Raw genomic sequence first — 19994 nt, 5'->3', positions numbered from 1 at the left:
GCTTTTCCTCAGGGTGCTTTATAATTGTTTAGTGTCTATCATTCTTTTGTTTTTTATCTTATGTTTGCTGTGTAGTAAATATTTCAGCTTTTATTTTCATTGTGTTTTGTTTGTTTTTTCCTGTGAAGCACATTGTGTTTCATTCCATGTCTGAAATGTTCTGTAGGAATAAAACTTTATTTGATTTGATTGTATTATACTTCTACTGCAGTACTATCACTCCCTATTGTATTGTGCTAGTACTTCAGCACTTTCAAGCCATATTGTATTTTACTACTACTTCAGTACTATCACTCCCTATTGTATTGTGCTAGTACTTCAGCACTTTCAGTCCATATTGTATTTTACTAGTACTTCAGTACTATCAGTCCCTATTGTATTTTACTAGCACTTCAGCACTATCAGTCCCTATTGTATTATGCTAGTACTTCAGTACTATGAGTCCCTATTGTATTATACGAGTACTTCAGAACTATAAGGGTGGTACTGAGAGTGCTCTGTGTGTGAAGGTGCTCACTCTTGTGTGAAGGAGGTTTTCTTTACCAGAATTAATCACTGTGTTGGACTTTTGAAAGCGGTGCAAAATTGGTCCTGAAAAGTAAGTAAATTGTTATCATCTTCTCCAGAAGAAAGACTTTTAGGCTATATCTTTTTAGAGATATATGTAGACACATTGGTAGATTTTTAGAGGGTGGTGTCACTGAAGTTAGAGAATTGTTCACATATCAGCAAGTGTATTTGTCAATAAAACCATATCATTCTAATTATAAAAATAGCACATTTTGATATACAGTATTGCGTCAGCTTATTGTTCTGTCAAGATGTAGAAACGACTATTTATATAATATAAGAAACACTTTGTTTTGTATTCATAGTAGATGTTAACGCTGACATACTTTAAAGATGAACGTCATCTATAGTTTCGAGTAGTATTTGGAGGTCATTTTGGCTTGTGTCTCAGAGTAGATTTGACAAAATTGATATGGAGTTTTACACTGTGAATATTAAACCTGATTCTTAAATCTGAATATGTGATATCTGTTTACTACATGTCTTTTTAGATTCAGGGATTTCCGCGACACAAATTTAAAATTTAACCTTTATTTTACTAGGCAAGATGGCCTAGGAACAGTGGGTTAACTGCCTGTTCAGGGGCAGAACGACAGATTTGTACCTTGTCAGCTCAGGGATTTGAACATGCAACCTTTCGGTTACTAGTCCAACGCTCTAACCACTAGGCTACCCTGCCACCCCACATTAAGCCTAGTCCTGGACTAAAAAGCAACCTAATCTCCATTGAAACATATTTTTAGTCTCGGACAAGGCTTCATCTGTGTCTGGTAAACCCACTTTTAGTGTTTTGTTGCTCTTGGTATGCTAAACTGTAGAGCATGAATGTAACATACATTTTATATGATGGATTTGTTTGTCAACAAAATATTTTCAGAGTTTCTTTTAGCCTATATCTTCATAGATGAAGTGTTTTGTTGTTGTCAGTTGTTCTCAGTACTGTAGCTTGTTGTTTATCATGTGTGTATTGCCTCCCCTCCCTCTCTTCTCCTAATGTTATATAGTAGTAGTAGTAGCTGACTCTCTTCTCTCAACTCCTCTCCAAATACAATCCATTATACAGTAGTAGTACTAGCTGACCCTCCTCTCTCATCTCTCCTCTTCTCCAGCTGGTCCCTCTGGTAGGTCCTGTGTCTCTGTTCCCCCCGTCCTCTGAGCAGCTCTCTTGGGGCTCGGCCACACTGGACTGCCTGCTGAGTGGCTACTCCCCCCAGGGGGCGATGGTGAGCTGGGAGGTGAACAGGGCGGAGGTGAAGGAGGGGGTCCTGACCACCACAGAAGAAGAGAAGGGTGGTCGCTACAGCCGTAGCAGCACCCTGACCCTGAGCAAGGCACGCTGGGAAGAGGGAGAGATGTACACCTGCAGGGTCGACCATGACGACACCAGTTATTCGGCTGCCTTCCGGAGAAGTCATTGTAGTGTTGTAGTGTCTGGAGACTGGAGAGGTAATTGTAGGGGGCAAGAGAGTCCCCACATGGTGCTAGTTCTGGAAACAATGTTTTAGAGTTGAATGTTATAGTATAATAGTGAATAATATCAGTAGTGCTGTGTGATAAATGAACTATTTTGAGATTAAGTTGTTCATGTCATCTAGTTCAAATAAAGCTTTTTTTATTTAGAAAATACCCCAAATAATTACTATAATCATGATTCCAGTGATCACTATCTCATGAATATGCAGCACATTTCATAGTAATTTACATCAATCAGCTTCTTTTATAATTTCAGCATTGAAGCAAATATCTACTCATGTTTTAAAAAGAATGAAAACGGCATCCTATCCAACAAAGACTCTACAATCATTTCTACTACTGAATGATCCTGTTATACTGTAGCTCCAATACCAGTGATGATAATTAGTGACATTTGATAATAAACCTTTGAGATCTGCTGTCAGAACTCACACTGCTAAACAGTTACTGTCATAACATATATATTGAGCAAAAAAATAAATGTCCCTTTTTTAGGACCCTGTCTTTCAAAGATCATTCGTAAAAGTCCAAGTAACTTCACAGATCTTCATTGCAATGGGTTTAAACACTGTTTCCCATGCTTGTTCAATGAACCATAAACAACTAATGAACATGCACCTGTGGAACGGTCATTAAGCATGTCCTGTCTATGCAAACATACTGTCCTGATCCCCCAGGGAAACTGTAGTTGAAGAGATCTGTGTGATTAGCAGCAATTAATTAAGATTGAGGTTCATCGTGGTCATGGTCTTCATTGGTCAACAAGCCTCATCTGGGCTCAATGAAAGGCTGGGAAGGTGCTGAAGGGTTGGCAGGAGAGACATTTTAACTTGATGGAACCACAGGACATTTTCAGGAGTTATAATCATGTTTATCTCAATAAATATGGTTGAATCTTAGCTTGAAATTCACTAACTGACTGACATACCCTACAGAGGCTGGGTTATTTATTCTGAAATTATGTAAGACATTACTATTGCATATAGATGGAGTCCATTCAACTTATTGTGTGACATGTTATGAAAACGTTTGTTGGCCATAGCAACAGGGAAGTAATATTTATGTAGTCTGGACCTGTGAGTGTTATCAGTTCAGGAATGCTTTAGCATGAGGGTGAAAGAGTTGACATATTGTCAGCATCACTGATATATTTATCTCAGTGTATTTTAGTTCAGTCAGTGTTCCATGTCTCTGTCTCTTCCTCCTCAGCACCTGCAGTAGATCCCAGCTGTATCAGTACAGTCACTGTGCAGTCTGACTGAGGGAGGTTTTTGTACGGCTCTGTATCACTGTGTGAACACATGTTTACTATTGGGGAGGTGTAAACTCTGACAGTAATAATCTCCTGCATCTTCAGCCTGGACTCCACTGATGGTCAGAGTGAAGTCACTCCCAGATCCACTGCCACTGAATCTAGATGGAGTCCCAGATTGAACGGTGCTTGTATAGTAAATGAGGAGTTTAGGAGCTCCTCCAGGTTTATGTTGGTACCAGTCTAGATATGTATTTCCATGCACATTACTGCTGGTTTTACAGTTCAGAGAGACTGACTGTCCTGGGAGAACAGCTTTCACAGCAGGAGTCTGAGTCACAGTGTACTGTCCTCTGGATTCTGAAAAATATAATAAAAACACAATTATTAAAAACATAATAAATAGTTCTGAACATACATAACGCCATATATATGATTCTTTCATATAGCTTGAATGATATTTTCAATAATATGAAGAACAAAAAAATTGTAACCTTGAAAGCAGAGGGAAAGTGTCCAGATGAAGATGGTGATAAAAGTCATGGTTGTTGTGGGTTCTGTTGTCATGAAGGACAGCTCTCAGTCATGAAGTGTTAAACTCACAGGGCTATAAACACTCCCAGAGCACTGAAGCATGCGCTGCCAATGCAAAGTGTCCTCTATGCAAACAGATCAGCTTGATGCTGGGATCTGTTTAGAGAGAGGGCAGCAGACACATTTGAGTCATTTAGCAGACACTCTTCTCCAGAGCAATTTACAGTAGTGAGTGCATACAATTCCCATACTGGTCCCCCATGGGATCCAAACCCACAACCATTGCATTGCAAGCACCATGCACTACCAACTGAGAAACACGGGATCAGTTAACTTCTTTCTACATAGACATTCCTGGAACCAGAGGGTGGCTATTTAGGGTTCAGGTGATATTTAGACTTAAGGGTCTTTGTACTCTGGTTTATGGAGTTTATTACTATGTTATAACATCAGTAAATATGGTTGAAATCTTGCTTGAAATGCACTATTCAGCAGGGGGACATGACTGGCATATCTTTTCTGAAATTATGTGAGACATTATCACACGCATAATTATGCAGCCCATTCAATGTATTGCTCATTCTAGCATATAATGCAATGTTTGCATTGGATTTTTCAAAGCAGATGTGGAATAATCAATTATGAAATAGGTGAACATTGTAGGATCTAGGGGGAAATGATCAAGGTGGTTAAAGACTTTCTATAGATAATATAATTCTAAGACATGTATAAGAATGTATGTGTCGACACTGATGGATTACCACTTCAGGAATGCTTTGGTGACAGTATATGGATTACCACGTCAGGAATGCTTTGGTGACAGTATATGGGTTACCACTTCAGGAATGCTTTGGTGACAGTATATGGATTACCACGTCATGAATGCTTTGGTGACAGTATATGGATTACCACGTCAGGAATGCTTTGGTGACAGTATATGGGTTACCACTTCAGGAATGCTTTGGTGACAGTATATGGATTACCACTTCAGGAATGCTTTGGTGACAGTACATGGATTACCACTTCAGGAATGCTTTGGTGACAGTATATGGGTTACCACTTCAGGAATGCTTTGGTGACAGTGTATGGGTTACCACTTCAGGAATGCTTTGGTGACAGTATATGGATTACCACTTCAGGAATGCTTTGGTGACAGTACATGGATTACCACTTCAGGAATGCTTTGGTGACAGTATATGGGTTACCACTTCAGGAATGCTTTGGTGACAGTATATGGATTACCACTTCAGGAATGCTTTGGTGACAGTACATGGATTACCACTTCAGGAATGCTTTGGTGACAGTATATGGGTTACCACTTCAGGAATGCTTTGGTGACAGTATATGGATTACCACTTCAGGAATGCTTTGGTGACAGTATATGGATTACCACTTCAGGAATGCTTTGGTGACAGTATTTCAGAAGACAGATTAAGATTAGCTCAGTGTATTTTAGTTCAGTCAGTGTTCCAGTTCACTGTCTGAAGCATGTGCTACCAATGCAAAGTGTCCTCTCTATGCAAACATACCTTCATGATCCCAGAGGGACACTGGGTGCGTCGACACAGACAGACCAATTCTGATCTTTTTCCACCAATCACATCAGATCTTTTGACATCAGCTCTGATTTGATTGGTCAGAAGACCAATGAGTGAAAAAAAAGATCTGAATTGGGCTGCGCAGACCAGTTGGCTGGAGTGTTTAAGGACATATTCAATCTCTCCCTTTCCCAGTCTGCTGTCCTCACTTGCTTGAAGATGTCCACCATTGTTCCTGTACCCAAGAAAGCAAAGGTAACTGAACTAAATGACTATCGCCCCGTAGCACTCACTTCTGTCATCATTAAGTGTTTTGAGAGGCTAGTTAAGGATCATATCACCTCCACCTTACCTGACACCCGAGACCCACTTCAATTTGCAAACTGCCACAATACATCCACAGACGATGCAATCACCATCACACTGCACACTGCCCTATCCCATCTGGACAAGAGGAATACCAATGTAAGAATGCTTTTCATTTACTTTAGCTCAGCCTTCAACATCATAGTATCCTCCAAGCTGATCATTAAACTCGGGCCCTGGGTCTGAACCCCGACCTGTGCAACTAGATCCTGGACTTCCTGACGGGCCGCCCCCAGGTGGAGAAGGTAGGAAACAACACCTCCACTTTGCTGATCCTCAACACAGGGGCCACACAAGGGTGCATGCTCAGCCCCTCCTGTACTCCTTGTTCACCAATGACTGCGTGGCCATGCAAAACTCCAACTCAATCATCAAGTTTGCAGTCCACACAACATTAGTAGGCCTGATTACCAAGAATGACAAGAAAGCCTACAGGGAGGAGGTGAGGGCCCTGGCAGAGTGGTGCCAGCAAAATAACCTCTCCCTCAATGTCAACAAAACGAAGTAGCTGATTGTGGACTTCAGTAGACAGCAGAGGGAGCACGCCCTGACCCACATCGACGGGGCCGCAGGAGGCTCAAGTAATTCAGCTTGGTTCCTAAGACCCTCACAAACTTTTTCAGATTCACCATTGATAGCATCCTGTCTGGATGTAACAACGCCTGGTACGGAAACTGCACTGCCCGCAACCACAGGGCTCTCCAGACGGTGGTGCGAACTGCCCAACGCATCACCGGGGGCACGCTGCCTGCCCTCCAGGACACCAACACCACCCGATATCACAGGAAGGCCAAAAAGATCATCAAGGACATCAAACTCGAGAAACGGCCTGTTCACCCCGCTATCATCCAGAAGGCGAGGTCAGTACAGGTGCATCAAAGCTGGGGCAGAGAAACTGAAGAACTGCTTCTATCTCAAGGCAATCAGACTTTTAAATAGCCATCACTAGCCGGCCTCCACCCAGTACCCTGCCCTGAACTTAGTCACTGTTACTAGCGGGCTACCACCTGGTGACTCAACCCTGCATCTTAGAGGCTGCTGCCCGATCTATGTACATAGACATGGAATCAATCACTGGTCCCTTTAATAATGTTTCGGTACTGTTTTACTCATTTCAATGTATTGATGGAATTCTAGTCAATTACATTTACATTTAAGTCATTTAGCAGACGCTCTTATCCAGAGCGACTTACAAATTGGTGCGTTCACCTTATGACATCCAGTGGAACTGCCACTTTACAATAGTGCATCTAAATCTTTTAAGGGGGGGGGGTGAGAAGGATTACTTTATCCTATCCTAGGTATTCCTTAAAGAGGTGGGGTTTCAGGTGTCTCCGGAAGGTGGTGATTGACTCCGCTGTCCTGGCGTCGTGAGGGAGTTTGTTCCACCATTGGGGGGCCAGAGCAGCGAACAGTTTTGACTGGGCTGAGCGGGAACTGTACTTCCTCAGTGGTAGGGAGGCGAGCAGGCCAGAGGTGGATGAACGCAGTGCCCTTGTTTGGGTGTAGGGCCTGATCAGAGCCTGGAGGTACTGAGGTGCCGTTCCCCTCACAGCTGCGTAGGCAAGCACCATGGTCTTGTAGCGGATGCGAGCTTCAACTGGAAGCCAGTGGAGAGAGCGGAGGAGCGGGGTGACGTGAGAGAACTTGGGAAGGTTGAACACCAGACGGGCTGCGGCGTTCTGGATGACCTGTAGGGGTTTAATGGCACAGGCAGGGAGCCCAGCCAACAGCAAGTTGCAGTAATCCAGACGGGAGATGACAAGTGCCTGGATTAGGACCTGCGCCGCTTCCTGTGTGAGGCAGGGTCGTACTCTGCGGATGTTGTAGAGCATGAACCTACAGGAATGGGCCACCGCCTTGATGTTATTTGAGAACGACAGGGTGTTGTCCAGGATCACGCCAAGGTTCTTAGCGCTCTGGGAGGAGGACACAATGGAGTTGTCAACCGTGATGGCGAGATCATGGAACGGGCAGTCCTTCCCCGGGAGGAAGAGCAGCTCCGTCTTGCCGAGGTTCAGCTTGAGGTGATGATCCGTCATCCACACTGATATGTCTGCCAGACATGCAGAGATGCGATTCGCCACCTGGTCGTCAGAAGGGGGAAAGGAGAAGATTAATTGTGTGTCGTCTGCATAGCAATGATAGGAGAGACCATGTGAGGTTATGACAGAGCCAAGTGACTTGGTGTATAGCGAGAATAGGAGAGGGCCTAGAACAGAGCCCTGGGGGACACCAGTGGTGAGAGCACGTGGTGAGGAGACAGATTCTCGCCACGCCACCTGGTAGGAGCGACCTGTCAGGTAGGACGCAATCCAAGCGTGGGCCGCGCCGGAGATGCTCAACTCGGAGAGGGTGGAGAGGAGGATCTGATGGTTCACTGTATTGAAGGCAGCCGATAGGTCTAGAAGGATGAGAGCAGAGGAGAGAGAGTTAGCTTTAGCAGTGCGGAGCGCCTCCGTGATACAGAGAAGAGCAGTCTCAGTTGAATGACTAGTCTTGAAACCTGACTGATTTGGATCAAGAAGGTCATTCTGAGAGAGATAGCGGGAGAGCTGGCCAAGGACGGCACGTTCAAGAGTTTTGGAGAGAAAAGAAAGAAGGGATACTGGTCTGTAGTTGTTGACATCGGAGGGATCGAGTGTAGGTTTTTTCAGAAGGGGTGCAACTCTCGCTCTCTTGAAGACGGAAGGGACGTAGCCAGCGGTCAGGGATGAGTTGATGAGCGAGGTGAGGTAAGGGAGAAGGTCTCCGGAAATGGTCTGGAGAAGAGAGGAGGGGATAGGGTCAAGCGGGCAGGTTGTTGGGCGGCCGGCCGTCACAAGACGCGAGATTTCATCTGGAGAGAGAGGGGAGAAAGAGGTCAGAGCACAGGGTAGGGCAGTGTGAGCAGAACCAGCGGTGTCGTTTGACTTAGCAAACGAGGATCGGATGTCGTCGACCTTCTTTTCAAAATGGTTGACGAAGTCATCTGCAGAGAGGGAGGAGGGGGAGGGGGAGGAGGATTCAGGAGGGAGGAGAAGGTGGCAAAGAGCTTCCTAGGGTTAGAGGCAGATGCTTGGAATTTAGAGTGGTAGAAAGTGGCTTTAGCAGCAGAGACAGAAGAGGAAAATGTAGAGAGGAGGGAGTGAAAGGATGCCAGGTCCGCAGGGAGGCGAGTTTTCCTCCATTTCCGCTCGGCTGCCCGGAGCCCTGTTCTGTGAGCTCGCAATGAGTCGTCGAGCCACGGAGCGGGAGGGGAGGACCGAGCCGGCCTGGAGGATAGGGGACATAGAGAGTCAAAGGATGCAGAAAGGGAGGAGAGGAGGGTTGAGGAGGCAGAATCAGGAGATAGGTTGGAGAAGGTTTGAGCAGAGGGAAGAGATGATAGGATGGAAGAGGAGAGAGTAGCGGGGGAGAGAGAGCGAAGGTTGGGACGGCGCGATACCATCCGAGTAGGGGCAGTGTGGGAAGTGTTGGATGAGAGCGAGAGGGAAAAGGATACAAGGTAGTGGTCGGAGACTTGGAGGGGAGTTGCAATGAGGTTAGTGGAAGAACAGCATCTAGTAAAGATGAGGTCAGGCTTATTGCCTGCCTTGTGAGTAGGGGGGGAATGTGAGAGGGTGAGGTCAAAAGAGGAGAGGAGTGGAAAGAAGGAGGCAGAGAGGAATGAGTCAAAGGTAGACGTGGGGAGGTTAAAGTCGCCCAGAACTGTGAGAGGTGAGCCGTCCTCAGGAAAGGAGCTTATCAAGGCATCAAGCTCATTGATGAACTCTCCGAGGGAACCTGGAGGGTGATAAATGATAAGGATGTTAAGCTTGAAAGGGCTGGTAACTGTGACAGCATGGAATTCAAAGGAGGCGATAGACAGATGGGTAAGGGGAGAAAGAGAGAATCACCACTTGGGAGAGATGAGGATCCCGGTGCCACCACCCCGCTGACCAGAAGCTCTCGGGGTGTGCGAGAACACGTGGGCGGACGAAGAGAGAGCAGTAGGAGTAGCAGTGTTATCTGTGGTGATCCATGTTTCCGTCAGTGCCAAGAAGTCGAGGGACTGGAGGGAGGCATAGGCTGAGATGAACTCTGCCTTGTTGGCCGCAGATCGGCAGTTCCAGAGGCTACCGGAGACCTGGAACTCCACGTGGGTCGTGCGCGCTGGGACCACCAGATTAGGGTGGCCGCGGCCACGCGGTGTGGAGCGTTTGTATGGTCTGTGCAGAGAGGAGAGAACAGGGATAGACAGACACATAGTTGACAGGCTACAGAAGAGGCTACGCTAATGCAAAGGAGATTGGAATGACAAGTGGACTACACGTCTCGAATGTTCAGAAAGTTAAGCTTACGTAGCAAGAATCTTATTGACTAAAATGATTAAAATGATACAGTACTGCTGAAGTAGGCTAGCTGGCAGTGGCTGCGTTGTTGACTTTGTAGGCATCCTATTCAACTATTGCTTTACATATAATATTCTATCCTACGTATTCTACAGATATACTACATTTTCTATCCATATGCTGTCCATAAAGTCTATATTTTCCATGAGACATACTGTATATATACACTGCTCAAAAAATAAAGGGAACACTTTAACAACACAATGTAACTCCAAGTCAATCACACTTCTGTGAAATCAAACTGTCCACTTAGGAAGCAACACTGATTGACATTACATTTCATATGCTGTTGTGCAAATGGAATAGACAACAGATGGAAATTATAGGCAATTAGCAAGACACCCCCAATAAAGGAGTGGTTCTGCAGGTGGTGACCACAGACCACTTCTCAGTTCCTATGCTTCCTGGCTGATGTTTTGGTCACTTTTGAATGCTGGCAGTGCTTTCACTCTAGGGGTAGCATGAGACGGAGTCTACAACCCAAACAAGTGGCTCAGGTAGTGCAGCTCATCCAGGATGGCACATCAATGCGAGCTGTGGCAAGAAGGTTTGCTGTGTCTGTCAGCGTAGTGTCCAGAGCATGGAGGCGCTACCAGGAGACAGGCCAGTACATCAGAAGACGTGGAGGAGGTGTCGTGGAAAATCGGTTCAAATATGACGCTTACAAGAACTGGTGAATTCAATAATAGACTTTTTAATACAACGTATTGCAAGCCGGAGTGGTCCGCGGAACACACACACTTTTTCAGAGCACTCGCTCTGATTTATACACATACAACATATGAGTCCATCCCACATGCAAATGAAGTTACATCCCAATCCGTGCATCCTGCTTGTTCAGCCCAATAACGCCCATATCTGCTTTCCGTCAGATTATAATGATGACAAGACCCTTGCTTTTCCCCTGCACTCAGCTTAATGCGTTCTCCTGTTTGTGTGTTATCTAGGGTCAGCAGACTATGTGTCTCCTCTGTTTTTAGTGTGTCCAGCTATACTAAAAATACTATACATTCCTTTATGCTATAGGCTTGCTTTGTCCCTGCACTTAGCTCAATGTGTGTCTTTATCTCGGATCAGCAGACTATGTGTCTCCTCTGTCATTCCTTCAGCATCTCCATGTCCTAAAAATATGTGAGCTATGTCTATAATCCATCAGTTGGTCATTTGGCTGACCCCCTCCTTTGTATATCCCTCTGACCTTTGTATGTCCAGCTGTCCTAGGCGCCTATGTGTCGCCTTCTCTTCATGTGGTTGTCTAAGATCAGCAGACTATACATCTATGGCCTCCTCTGTTCTCCTCTCCTATACAATAGACAATGTATTTTACCAGAATGGCAAATGCACTCTATAAGTGTATCTCTCTCTTGTGTTATAGTATTATGTTCCTCCATATGTGTACATAATTCTCCCATAGAGGCCGTAAGAGGGCAACAACCCAGCAGCAGGACCGCTACCTCCGCTTTTGTGCAAGGAGGAGCAGGAGGAGCACTGCCAGAGCCCTGCAAAATGTGTCTGCTCAAACGGTCAGAAACAGACTCCATGAGGGTGGTATGAGGGCCCGACGTCCACAGGTGGGGGTTGTGCTTACAGCCCAACACTGTGCAGGATGTTTGGCATTTGCCAGAGAACACCAAGATTGTCAAATTCGCCACTGGCGCCCTGTGCTCTTCACAGATGAAAGCAGGTTCACACTGAGCATGTGACAGATGTGACAGTCTGGAGACACCGTGGAGAACGTTCTGCTGCCTGCAACATCCTCCAGCATGACCGGTTTGGCGTTGGGTCAGTCATGGTGTGGGGTGGCATTTATTTGGGGGGCCGCACAACCGTCCATGTGCTCGCCAGAGGTAGCCTGACTGCCATTAGGTACCGAGATGAGATCCTCAGACCCCTTGTGAGACCATATGCTGGTGCGGTTGGCACTGGGTTCCTCCTAATGCAAGACAATGCTAGACCTCATCTGGCTGGAGTGTGTCAGCAGTTCCTGCAAGAGGAAGGCATTGATGCTATGGACTGGCCCGCCCGTTCCCCAGACCTGAATCCAATTGAGCACATCTGGGACATCATGTCTCGCTCCTGTCCAGGAGTTGGCGGATGCTTTAGTCCAGGTCTGGGAGGAGATCCCTCAGGAGACCATCCGCCACCTCATCGGGAGCATGCCCAGGCGTTGTAGGGAGGTCATACAGGCACGTGGAGGCCACACACACTACTGAGCCTAATTTTGACTTGTTTTAAGGACATTACATCAAAGTTGGATCAGCCTGTATGTAACGGTTTTCTTTAGGTGAAGTAGAGTCAGACCAAAATGCGGCGTGGCTATTGCGATCCATGTTTAATGAAACAAAGTAAACACGAATCAAATACAAAAACAATAAACGTACCACGAAAACCGAAACAGCCTAATACTGGTGCAAAGTAACACAGAGACAGGAACAAGGACAATCACCCACAAACACGCAGTGAAACCCAGGCTACCTAAATATGGTTCCCAATCAGAGACAATGACGAACACCTGCCTCTGATTGAGAACCATATCAGGCCAAACATAGAACTAGAAACATAGAACTAATAGACAAACTAGACATGTAACATAGAATTCCCACTCAGCTCACACCCTGACCAACCGAAACATAGAAACATACAAAGCAAACTATGGTCAGGGTGTGACACTGTAGTGTGGTTTTTCCACTTTAATTTTGAGTGTGACTCCAAATCCAGACGTCCATGGGTTGATAAATTTGATTTCCATTGATAATTTTTGTGTGATTTTGTTGTCAGCACATTCAACTATGTAAAGAAAAAAGTATTTAATAAGAATATTTCATTCATTCAGATCTAGGACGTGTTATTTTAGTGTTCCCTTTATTTTTTTGAGCAGTGTATATAGATATATATATATACATATATATACAGTACCAGTCAAAAGTTTGGACACACCTACTCATTCCTGTTTTTTTGTGATTTTTTACTATTTTTTTTAATAGTGAAGACATCAAAACTATGAGATAACACATATGGAATCATCTAGTAACCAAAAAATTGTTTGTCACAACAGCCTTCGCTTTGTCTCCCCCTCCTGTCCTGCTCAGGAGTTTGGCGTTGCCGACCTGCTGCTTGCAGACACCCTTCACTCATCATCCCCTGACTTGTCTCGTCATCATTACACACACCTGGTTCCAGTCCTCACTCTATTACTGTATATTTTCTCCCTCTGTCATTTGTCTTTGTCGGTCATTGTAAATGTTGCTTGTTTTCCTGAGACGAATCGATCCCACTATTTCCTGAGCACTTTATTCTTTTGCACTTTGGGTTTCGTCCCGTTTTTATATGTGGTGCTTTAATAAATTCCGTAGTTCTAAACCTGCGACTGCCTCCTGCCTACTCCTCTCTACACTTGTGACAGGGTCTTCGTTATGTTTGAATCAAACCTCTTGGATTAAAAAAATACTATACATTTGAGTATTCTGATCAGATACGTTCCTAAAAAAATATCTGTACGACAAAGTAATGTTTAAGTTAAACACGTCATGCCTGTATGTTTTCTGCTTGTATACTTTATTCTTGTAATCTGCTTTATATAAAGTTACTGTTTTCTTCACATCTTTTAGCAATATAACTGTTATATTCATATACAGTTTAGAAGTCATTTCCAAAGTGTTTTATTTTGATGTAGTTGATGTGTTGTTTCTCCTTGGTAACAGTTTCCACCACCCTGACCGTCCTGCCCCCCTCTAGTGGGGAGCTTTCCAGTAAGACAATGACCACACTGATGTGCCTGGCCAACAAGGGCTTCTTCCTCAGACTGTATCATGAGTTGGAAAGTGGACAGGACCACCAAGAAGCAGGAACCTAGTCCTGGGGTCCTGGAAAAGGATGGCCTGTTCAGCTGGAGCAGCACCCTGACTCTCACTATCCAGGAGTGTATTCAAAACAGAGGTCATCTTTAGGGGTTTTGATTATTGTATCGTCAACAAAATAAGGGAGATGATCGTGGACTTTAGGAAACAACTGAGGGAGCACCCCCCTATCCACATCGACAGGACAGTAGTGGAGAAGGTGGAAAGTTTTAAGTTCCTCAGCGTACACAACACAGACAAACTGAAATGGTCCACCCACACAGACAGCGTGATGAAGAAAGACCAACAGTGACTCTTCAACCTCAGGAGGCTGAAGAAATTTGTCTTGTCACCAAAAACACTCACAACCTTTTACAGATGCACAATCGAGAGCATCCTGTCGGGTTGTCTCACCGCCTGGTACGGCAACTGCTCCGCCCACAACCGTAAGGCTCTCCAGAGGGTAGTGAGGTCTGCACAACGCATCACCGGGGGCAAACTACCTGTCCTCCAGGACACCTACACCACCCGATGTCACAGGAAGGCCAAAAAGATCCCCAAGGACAACAACCAGCTGAGCCATTGCCTGTTCACCCTGCTATCATCCAGAAGGCGAGGTCAGTACAGGTGCATCAAAGCTGGGACCGAGAGACTGAAAAACAGCTTCTATCTCAAGGCCATCAGACTGTTAAACAGCCATCACTAACATTGAGTGGCTGCTGCCAACATAATGACTCAAATCTCTAGCCACTTTAATAATTAAAAACTGGATGTAATAAATGTATCACTAGTAACTTTAAACAATGTCACTTTATATAATGTTTACATACCCTACATTACTCATCTCCTATGTACATACTGTACTCTGTACCATGTACTGCATTTTGCCTATGTCGTTCAGCCATCGCTCATTCATATATTTATATGTACATATTCTTATTCATTCCTTTACACTTGTATGTATAATGTAGTTGTTGTGAAATGTATAGATTGCTTGTTAGATATTACTGCACGGTCAGAACTAGAAGCACAAGCATTTTGCTACACCCACATTAAAATCTGCTAACCATGTGTATGTGACCAATAAAATTAGATTTGATCTCTATTCAGATGGGTTGGTGGTTTTCCTTGAGTTACTCAACAGCGTCAACATGTAGTTAATGGTCAGGAGAAACATTTAGTGATCAGATATGATCTAAGGTCTTCTAGACATAGCTCTAGTTTGACTACTCTGTTGTTCAACGCTACCACACACTGTGTCATTGTACTGGATCGTCTCCTCCCCTCAGCACCTGCAGTAGGTCCCAGCTGTATCAGTACAGTCACTGTGCAGTCTGACTGAGGGAGGTTTTTGTATGGCTCTATATCACTGTGTGAACACTGGACCACTGTGTAAACTCTGACAGTAGTAATCTCCTGCATCTTCAGCCTGGACTCCACTGATGGTCAGAGTGAAGTCACTATGAGTTCCACTGCCACTGAATCTAGATGGAGTCCCAGACTGAAGTGTTTTAGCATAGTAAATAAGGAGTTTAGGAGCTCCTCCAGCTTTCTGTTGATACCAGGCTAGGCAGGGATAAGTGCCTCCTGCGCCATGCACATTACTGCTGGTTTTACAGTTCAGAGAGACTGACTGTCCTGGGAGAACAGCTTTCACAGCAGGAGTCTGAGTCACAGTGTACTGACCTCTAGATTCTGAAACAAAGAGAAAACTAGTAATTATACATCACCAGGAATAAATCAAACAATATCAACAACTGTCCAGTTAACTCACTGTTTACTTTTCAGTATACAAACATACTGTAGAACTATCTTTTACCCTTGATGTTGAATGCAAGTGTGCAAATGAGGATGGTAAAAAATGTCATGGTTGTTGTGGGTTCCGTTGTCATGAAGGACAGCTCTCAGCCGTTAAGTGTTAAACTCACAGGGCTATAAACACTCCCAGAGCACTGAAGCATGCGCTGCCAATGCAAAGTGTTTTATGTAAATAATATTCCTGTTAAGGCCCCACATTCAGAACTGTTAAACATGTAACTATTTACAGATTATACAGACACAGACTATTTTCTAATGTTGTAAATACCTTAGACAGTAAATCAGTGATCCAAGGTGAAAATGCAATTATCTTCGTTCTTCAGTAGATTATACTCCTAACCAAGGACTATCAATCCCTATTGTATTATACTAGTACTTCAGTACTATCGGTACCTATTGTATTATACGAGTACTTCAGTGGAATCAGTCCCTATTGTATTATACTGGTACTTCAGTACTATCGGTACCTATTGTATTATACTGGTACTTCAGTACTATCAATCCCTATTGTATTATACTAGTACTTCAGTACAATCAGTCCCTATTGTATTATACTGGTACTTCAGTACTATCGGTACCTATTGTATTATACTCCTAACCCAGGACTATCAATCCATATTGTATTATACTAGTACTTCAGTACTATCGGTACCTATTGTATTATACGAGTACTTCCGTACAATCAGTCCCTATTGTATTATACTGGTACTTCAGTACAATCAATCCCTATTGTATTATACTAGTACTGAATGGAGGAGACCAAGGCGCAGCGTGATGTGAATACATTCTTCTATTTATTAATGAAGAAACACTTAACAAACTACACAAAATGAACGTGACGCTATAGCTATAAACAAGTGCAGACACAGGCAACTAACCATAGACAATAACCCACAAAATACCCAAGGAATATGGCTGCCTAAATATGGTGATAAACAGCTGCCTCTAATTGAGAACCAATCTAGGCAACCATAGACATACATAACACCTAGACTAGAAACACCAATAGACATACAAAACCCCTAGACGGGGCCAAAAACTCATACATCACACCCTGACCTAACCAAAATAATAAAGAAAACAAAGAATACTAAGGTCAGGGCGTGACACCCACAAACACAGGTGGAGAAAATGCTACCTAAATATGATCCCCAATTAGAGACAACGATTACCAGCTGCCTCTAATTGGGAATCATACAAATCACCAACATAGAAAAATAAACTAGAACACCACATATAAATAATTAACTAGAATACCCCCAGTCACAACCTGACCTACTACACCATAGAGAAACAAGGGCTCTCTATGGTCAGGGTGTGACAGTATTACTAACGACAGGCATTGACAGTTACTGACATGAGTCTAATGTCTGAGCTCCACATCTTTTTCTTTCATACATGGGGGGCTGAAATGTTTCACATTTTTTGGACTTCTGCGACTCGGTGGGGTTACTTTTTATATTTACACTGAGGTGTCATGACAATATGGCAATAATCAGCTGTAATTTAATCAGGATACTAATGATGATGATGATAATGCTAATGATAACAGAGAACATTATCGCTTTCTAATCACATTGTCAAATGCCAGAGTTGATCTCCTCTACAGTACATCCCAGCGGTAGCAGTATAGTCACTGTGTAGTCTGACTGAGGGAGGTTTATGTACTGCTCTTTATCACTGTGTGAATACTGGACTATTGTGGTAACTCTGACAGTAGCAATCTCCTGCATCTTCAGCCTGGACTCCACTGATGGTCAGAGTCACTCCTAGTTCCACTGACACTGAATCTAGATGGAGTCCCAGACTGAAGTGTTGTAGCATGGTAAATAAGGAGTTGAGGAGCTCCTCCAGGTTTCTGGTGATACCAGGCTAGATGGTTATTTCCATGTGCATTACTTCTGGTTTTACAGTTCAGAGAGACTGTCTGTCCTGGGAGAACAGCTTTCACTGCACTAGTCTGAGTTAAAGTGTACTGTCCACTTGAAAATATATTAAAAACACATTTAATTATTAAATACATATTGTAATAAATAGTTTGGAATATACATATTAAAGCCTATATTATTCTATATATATTATTATTTTGTGCATATTGAATGATTTCTTTCTACAATATAAAACAAATCTTAACATTGTAACCTTGAAAGCAGAGGGAAAGTGTCCAGATGAAGATGGTGATAAAAGTCATGGTTGTTGTGGGTTCTGTTGTCATGAAGGACAGCTCTCAGTCATGAAGTGATAAACTCACAGGGCTATAAACAATTCCAGACCACTGAAACATGTGCTGTCTATGCAGAGTATCATCACTGTGTAAATAAGCTTATGGTATTTTCCAGAACAATAAAAAAAGTGAATCATCTTCCTGGTTAGCACCCACATTTATAACTGACTGAGGGACCTTACAGAAGCTAGGTCATTTATTCTGAAATTGTGTGAGACATTACTACTGCACATAGATGGAGTCCATTCAACTTATTGTGTGACATGTTATGAAAAAGATTGTTGGCCATAACTGCAGGGAAGTAATATTTATGTAGTCTGGACCTGTGAGTGTTATCAGTTCAGGAATGCTTTAGCATGAGGGTGAAAGAGTTGACATATTGTCAGCATCACTGATATATTTATCTCAGTGTATTTTAGTTCAGTCAGTGTTCCATGTCTCTGTCTCTTCCTCCTCAGCACCTGCAGTAGGTCCCATCTGTAACGGTACAGTCACTGTGCAGTCTGACTGAGGGAGGTTTTTGTACGGCTCTGTATCACTGTGTGAACACATGTTTATTATTGGGGTAGTGTAAACTCTGACAGTAGTAATCTCCTGCATCTTCAGCCTGGACTCCACTGATGGTCAGAGTGAAGTCACTCCCAGATCCACTGCCACTGAATCTAGATGGAGTCCCAGAGTTAAGAGTACTTCCTTGATAAACAAGGAGTTCGGGAATGGATCCAAGTTTCTGTTGGTACCAGGCCATACAGGGCAAAGATGAACCACAGTCAGGATACACATCACTGCTTGTTTTACAGTTCAGAGAGACTGTCTGTCCTGGGAGAACAGCTTTCACCAAAGGAGTCTGTGTCACAGTGTACTGTCCTCTGGATTCTGAAACATAGATAACACCAATAATTTGAATTAATAACCCGGAATTAATAAAACAATCTTTCAGTTTACTCATTGTTGAATTTTCATTAAATAAACATAGAACTTTCTAAAAAATGTTTTACCCTTGAAGTAGAAAGAAAGTATCCAGATGAAGATAGTGATAAAAGTCATGGTTGTTGTGGGTTCTGTTGTCATGAAGGACAGCTCTCAGTCATGAAGTGTTAAACTCACAGGGATATAAACACTTCCAGACCACTGAAGCATGTGCTGTCTATGCAGAGCATCATCACTATGCAAATTAGCTATGCGAATAAGTTAATCATCTTCCTGGTTAGCACCCACATTTATAACTGTTAACTATGATACAGATTATACACATTATTTTATCATGTTTTAAATATATTTTACTGTAAACCATTGATCCAAAATGAAAAATTATTAATTATCTGTGTTCTTCATTGGATTACATCGGAGACACCTGAAACCCCACCTCTTTAAGGAATACCTAGGATAGGATAAAGTAATCCTTCTCCCCCCCCCCCCCCCCCCCCCCCCCCCCTTAAAAGACCTAGATGCACTATTGTAAAGTGGCTGTTCCACTGGATGTCATAAGGTGAAAGCACCAATTTGTAAGTCGCTCTGGATAAGAGCGTCTGCTAAATGACTTAAATGTAAATGTAAATGTAAATGTAAATCAGGACTATCAGTCCATATTGTATTATACTAGTACTTCAGTACTCTGTCCCTATTGTCTTATACTAGTATTTCAGTGATATCAGTCCCTATTGTCTTATAGTAGTACTACAGACCTGTCAGTCCCCATTGTATTATCCTAGTACTTCAGTACTATCAGTCCCTATTTTACTATACTAGTACTTCAGAACTGTCAGTACCTATTGTATTATACTAGTTCATGGGGTCTATATCAGTCTCTATCGATTTATACTATCAGTCACTATTGTATTATACTAATACTGCAGTACTATCAATCCCTATTGTATTGTACAAGTACTTAATACTATCAGTTCCTATTGTAATATACTTGTACTTCAGTACTATCAGTCCCTATTGTATTATACTAGTACTTCAGTATTATCAGTCCCTATTGTATTATACTCATTTTTCAGTACTAGG

The 19994-nt window shown here is 43.3% G+C and overlaps 1 long non-coding RNA gene and 1 gene segment (V, D, J or C); one reads left to right on the top strand and one right to left on the bottom strand.

The window, feature by feature from the left end:
* Nucleotides 1-308: 308 nt before the first annotated feature.
* On the top strand, nucleotides 309-15047 carry LOC135563976 (uncharacterized). 2 transcript variants are annotated; one of them, XR_010460746.1, is made up of 3 exons: nucleotides 309-598; nucleotides 1680-5622; nucleotides 13808-15047. It is a non-coding gene; the product is annotated as an uncharacterized LOC135563976 (long non-coding RNA). The 2 variants fall into 2 exon arrangements; XR_010460747.1 differs by lacking the exon at nucleotides 13808-15047 and adding an exon at nucleotides 5859-7060.
* On the bottom strand, nucleotides 13643-18049 carry LOC115107090 (immunoglobulin kappa variable 4-1-like). The segment is given in 2 exon segments: nucleotides 13643-15637; nucleotides 17903-18049. Coding segments are annotated over 2 exon segments (402 nt in total).
* Nucleotides 18050-19994: the final 1945 nt, after the last annotated feature.

The sequence above is a fragment of the Oncorhynchus nerka genome, linkage group LG23, assembly GCF_034236695.1.
Source record: "Oncorhynchus nerka isolate Pitt River linkage group LG23, Oner_Uvic_2.0, whole genome shotgun sequence".
NCBI classification, from domain to species: Eukaryota; Metazoa; Chordata; class Actinopteri; order Salmoniformes; family Salmonidae; genus Oncorhynchus; species Oncorhynchus nerka.
Note: the sequence above shows the minus strand (reverse complement) of the source record. Positions and strands in the feature narration are given on the sequence as shown.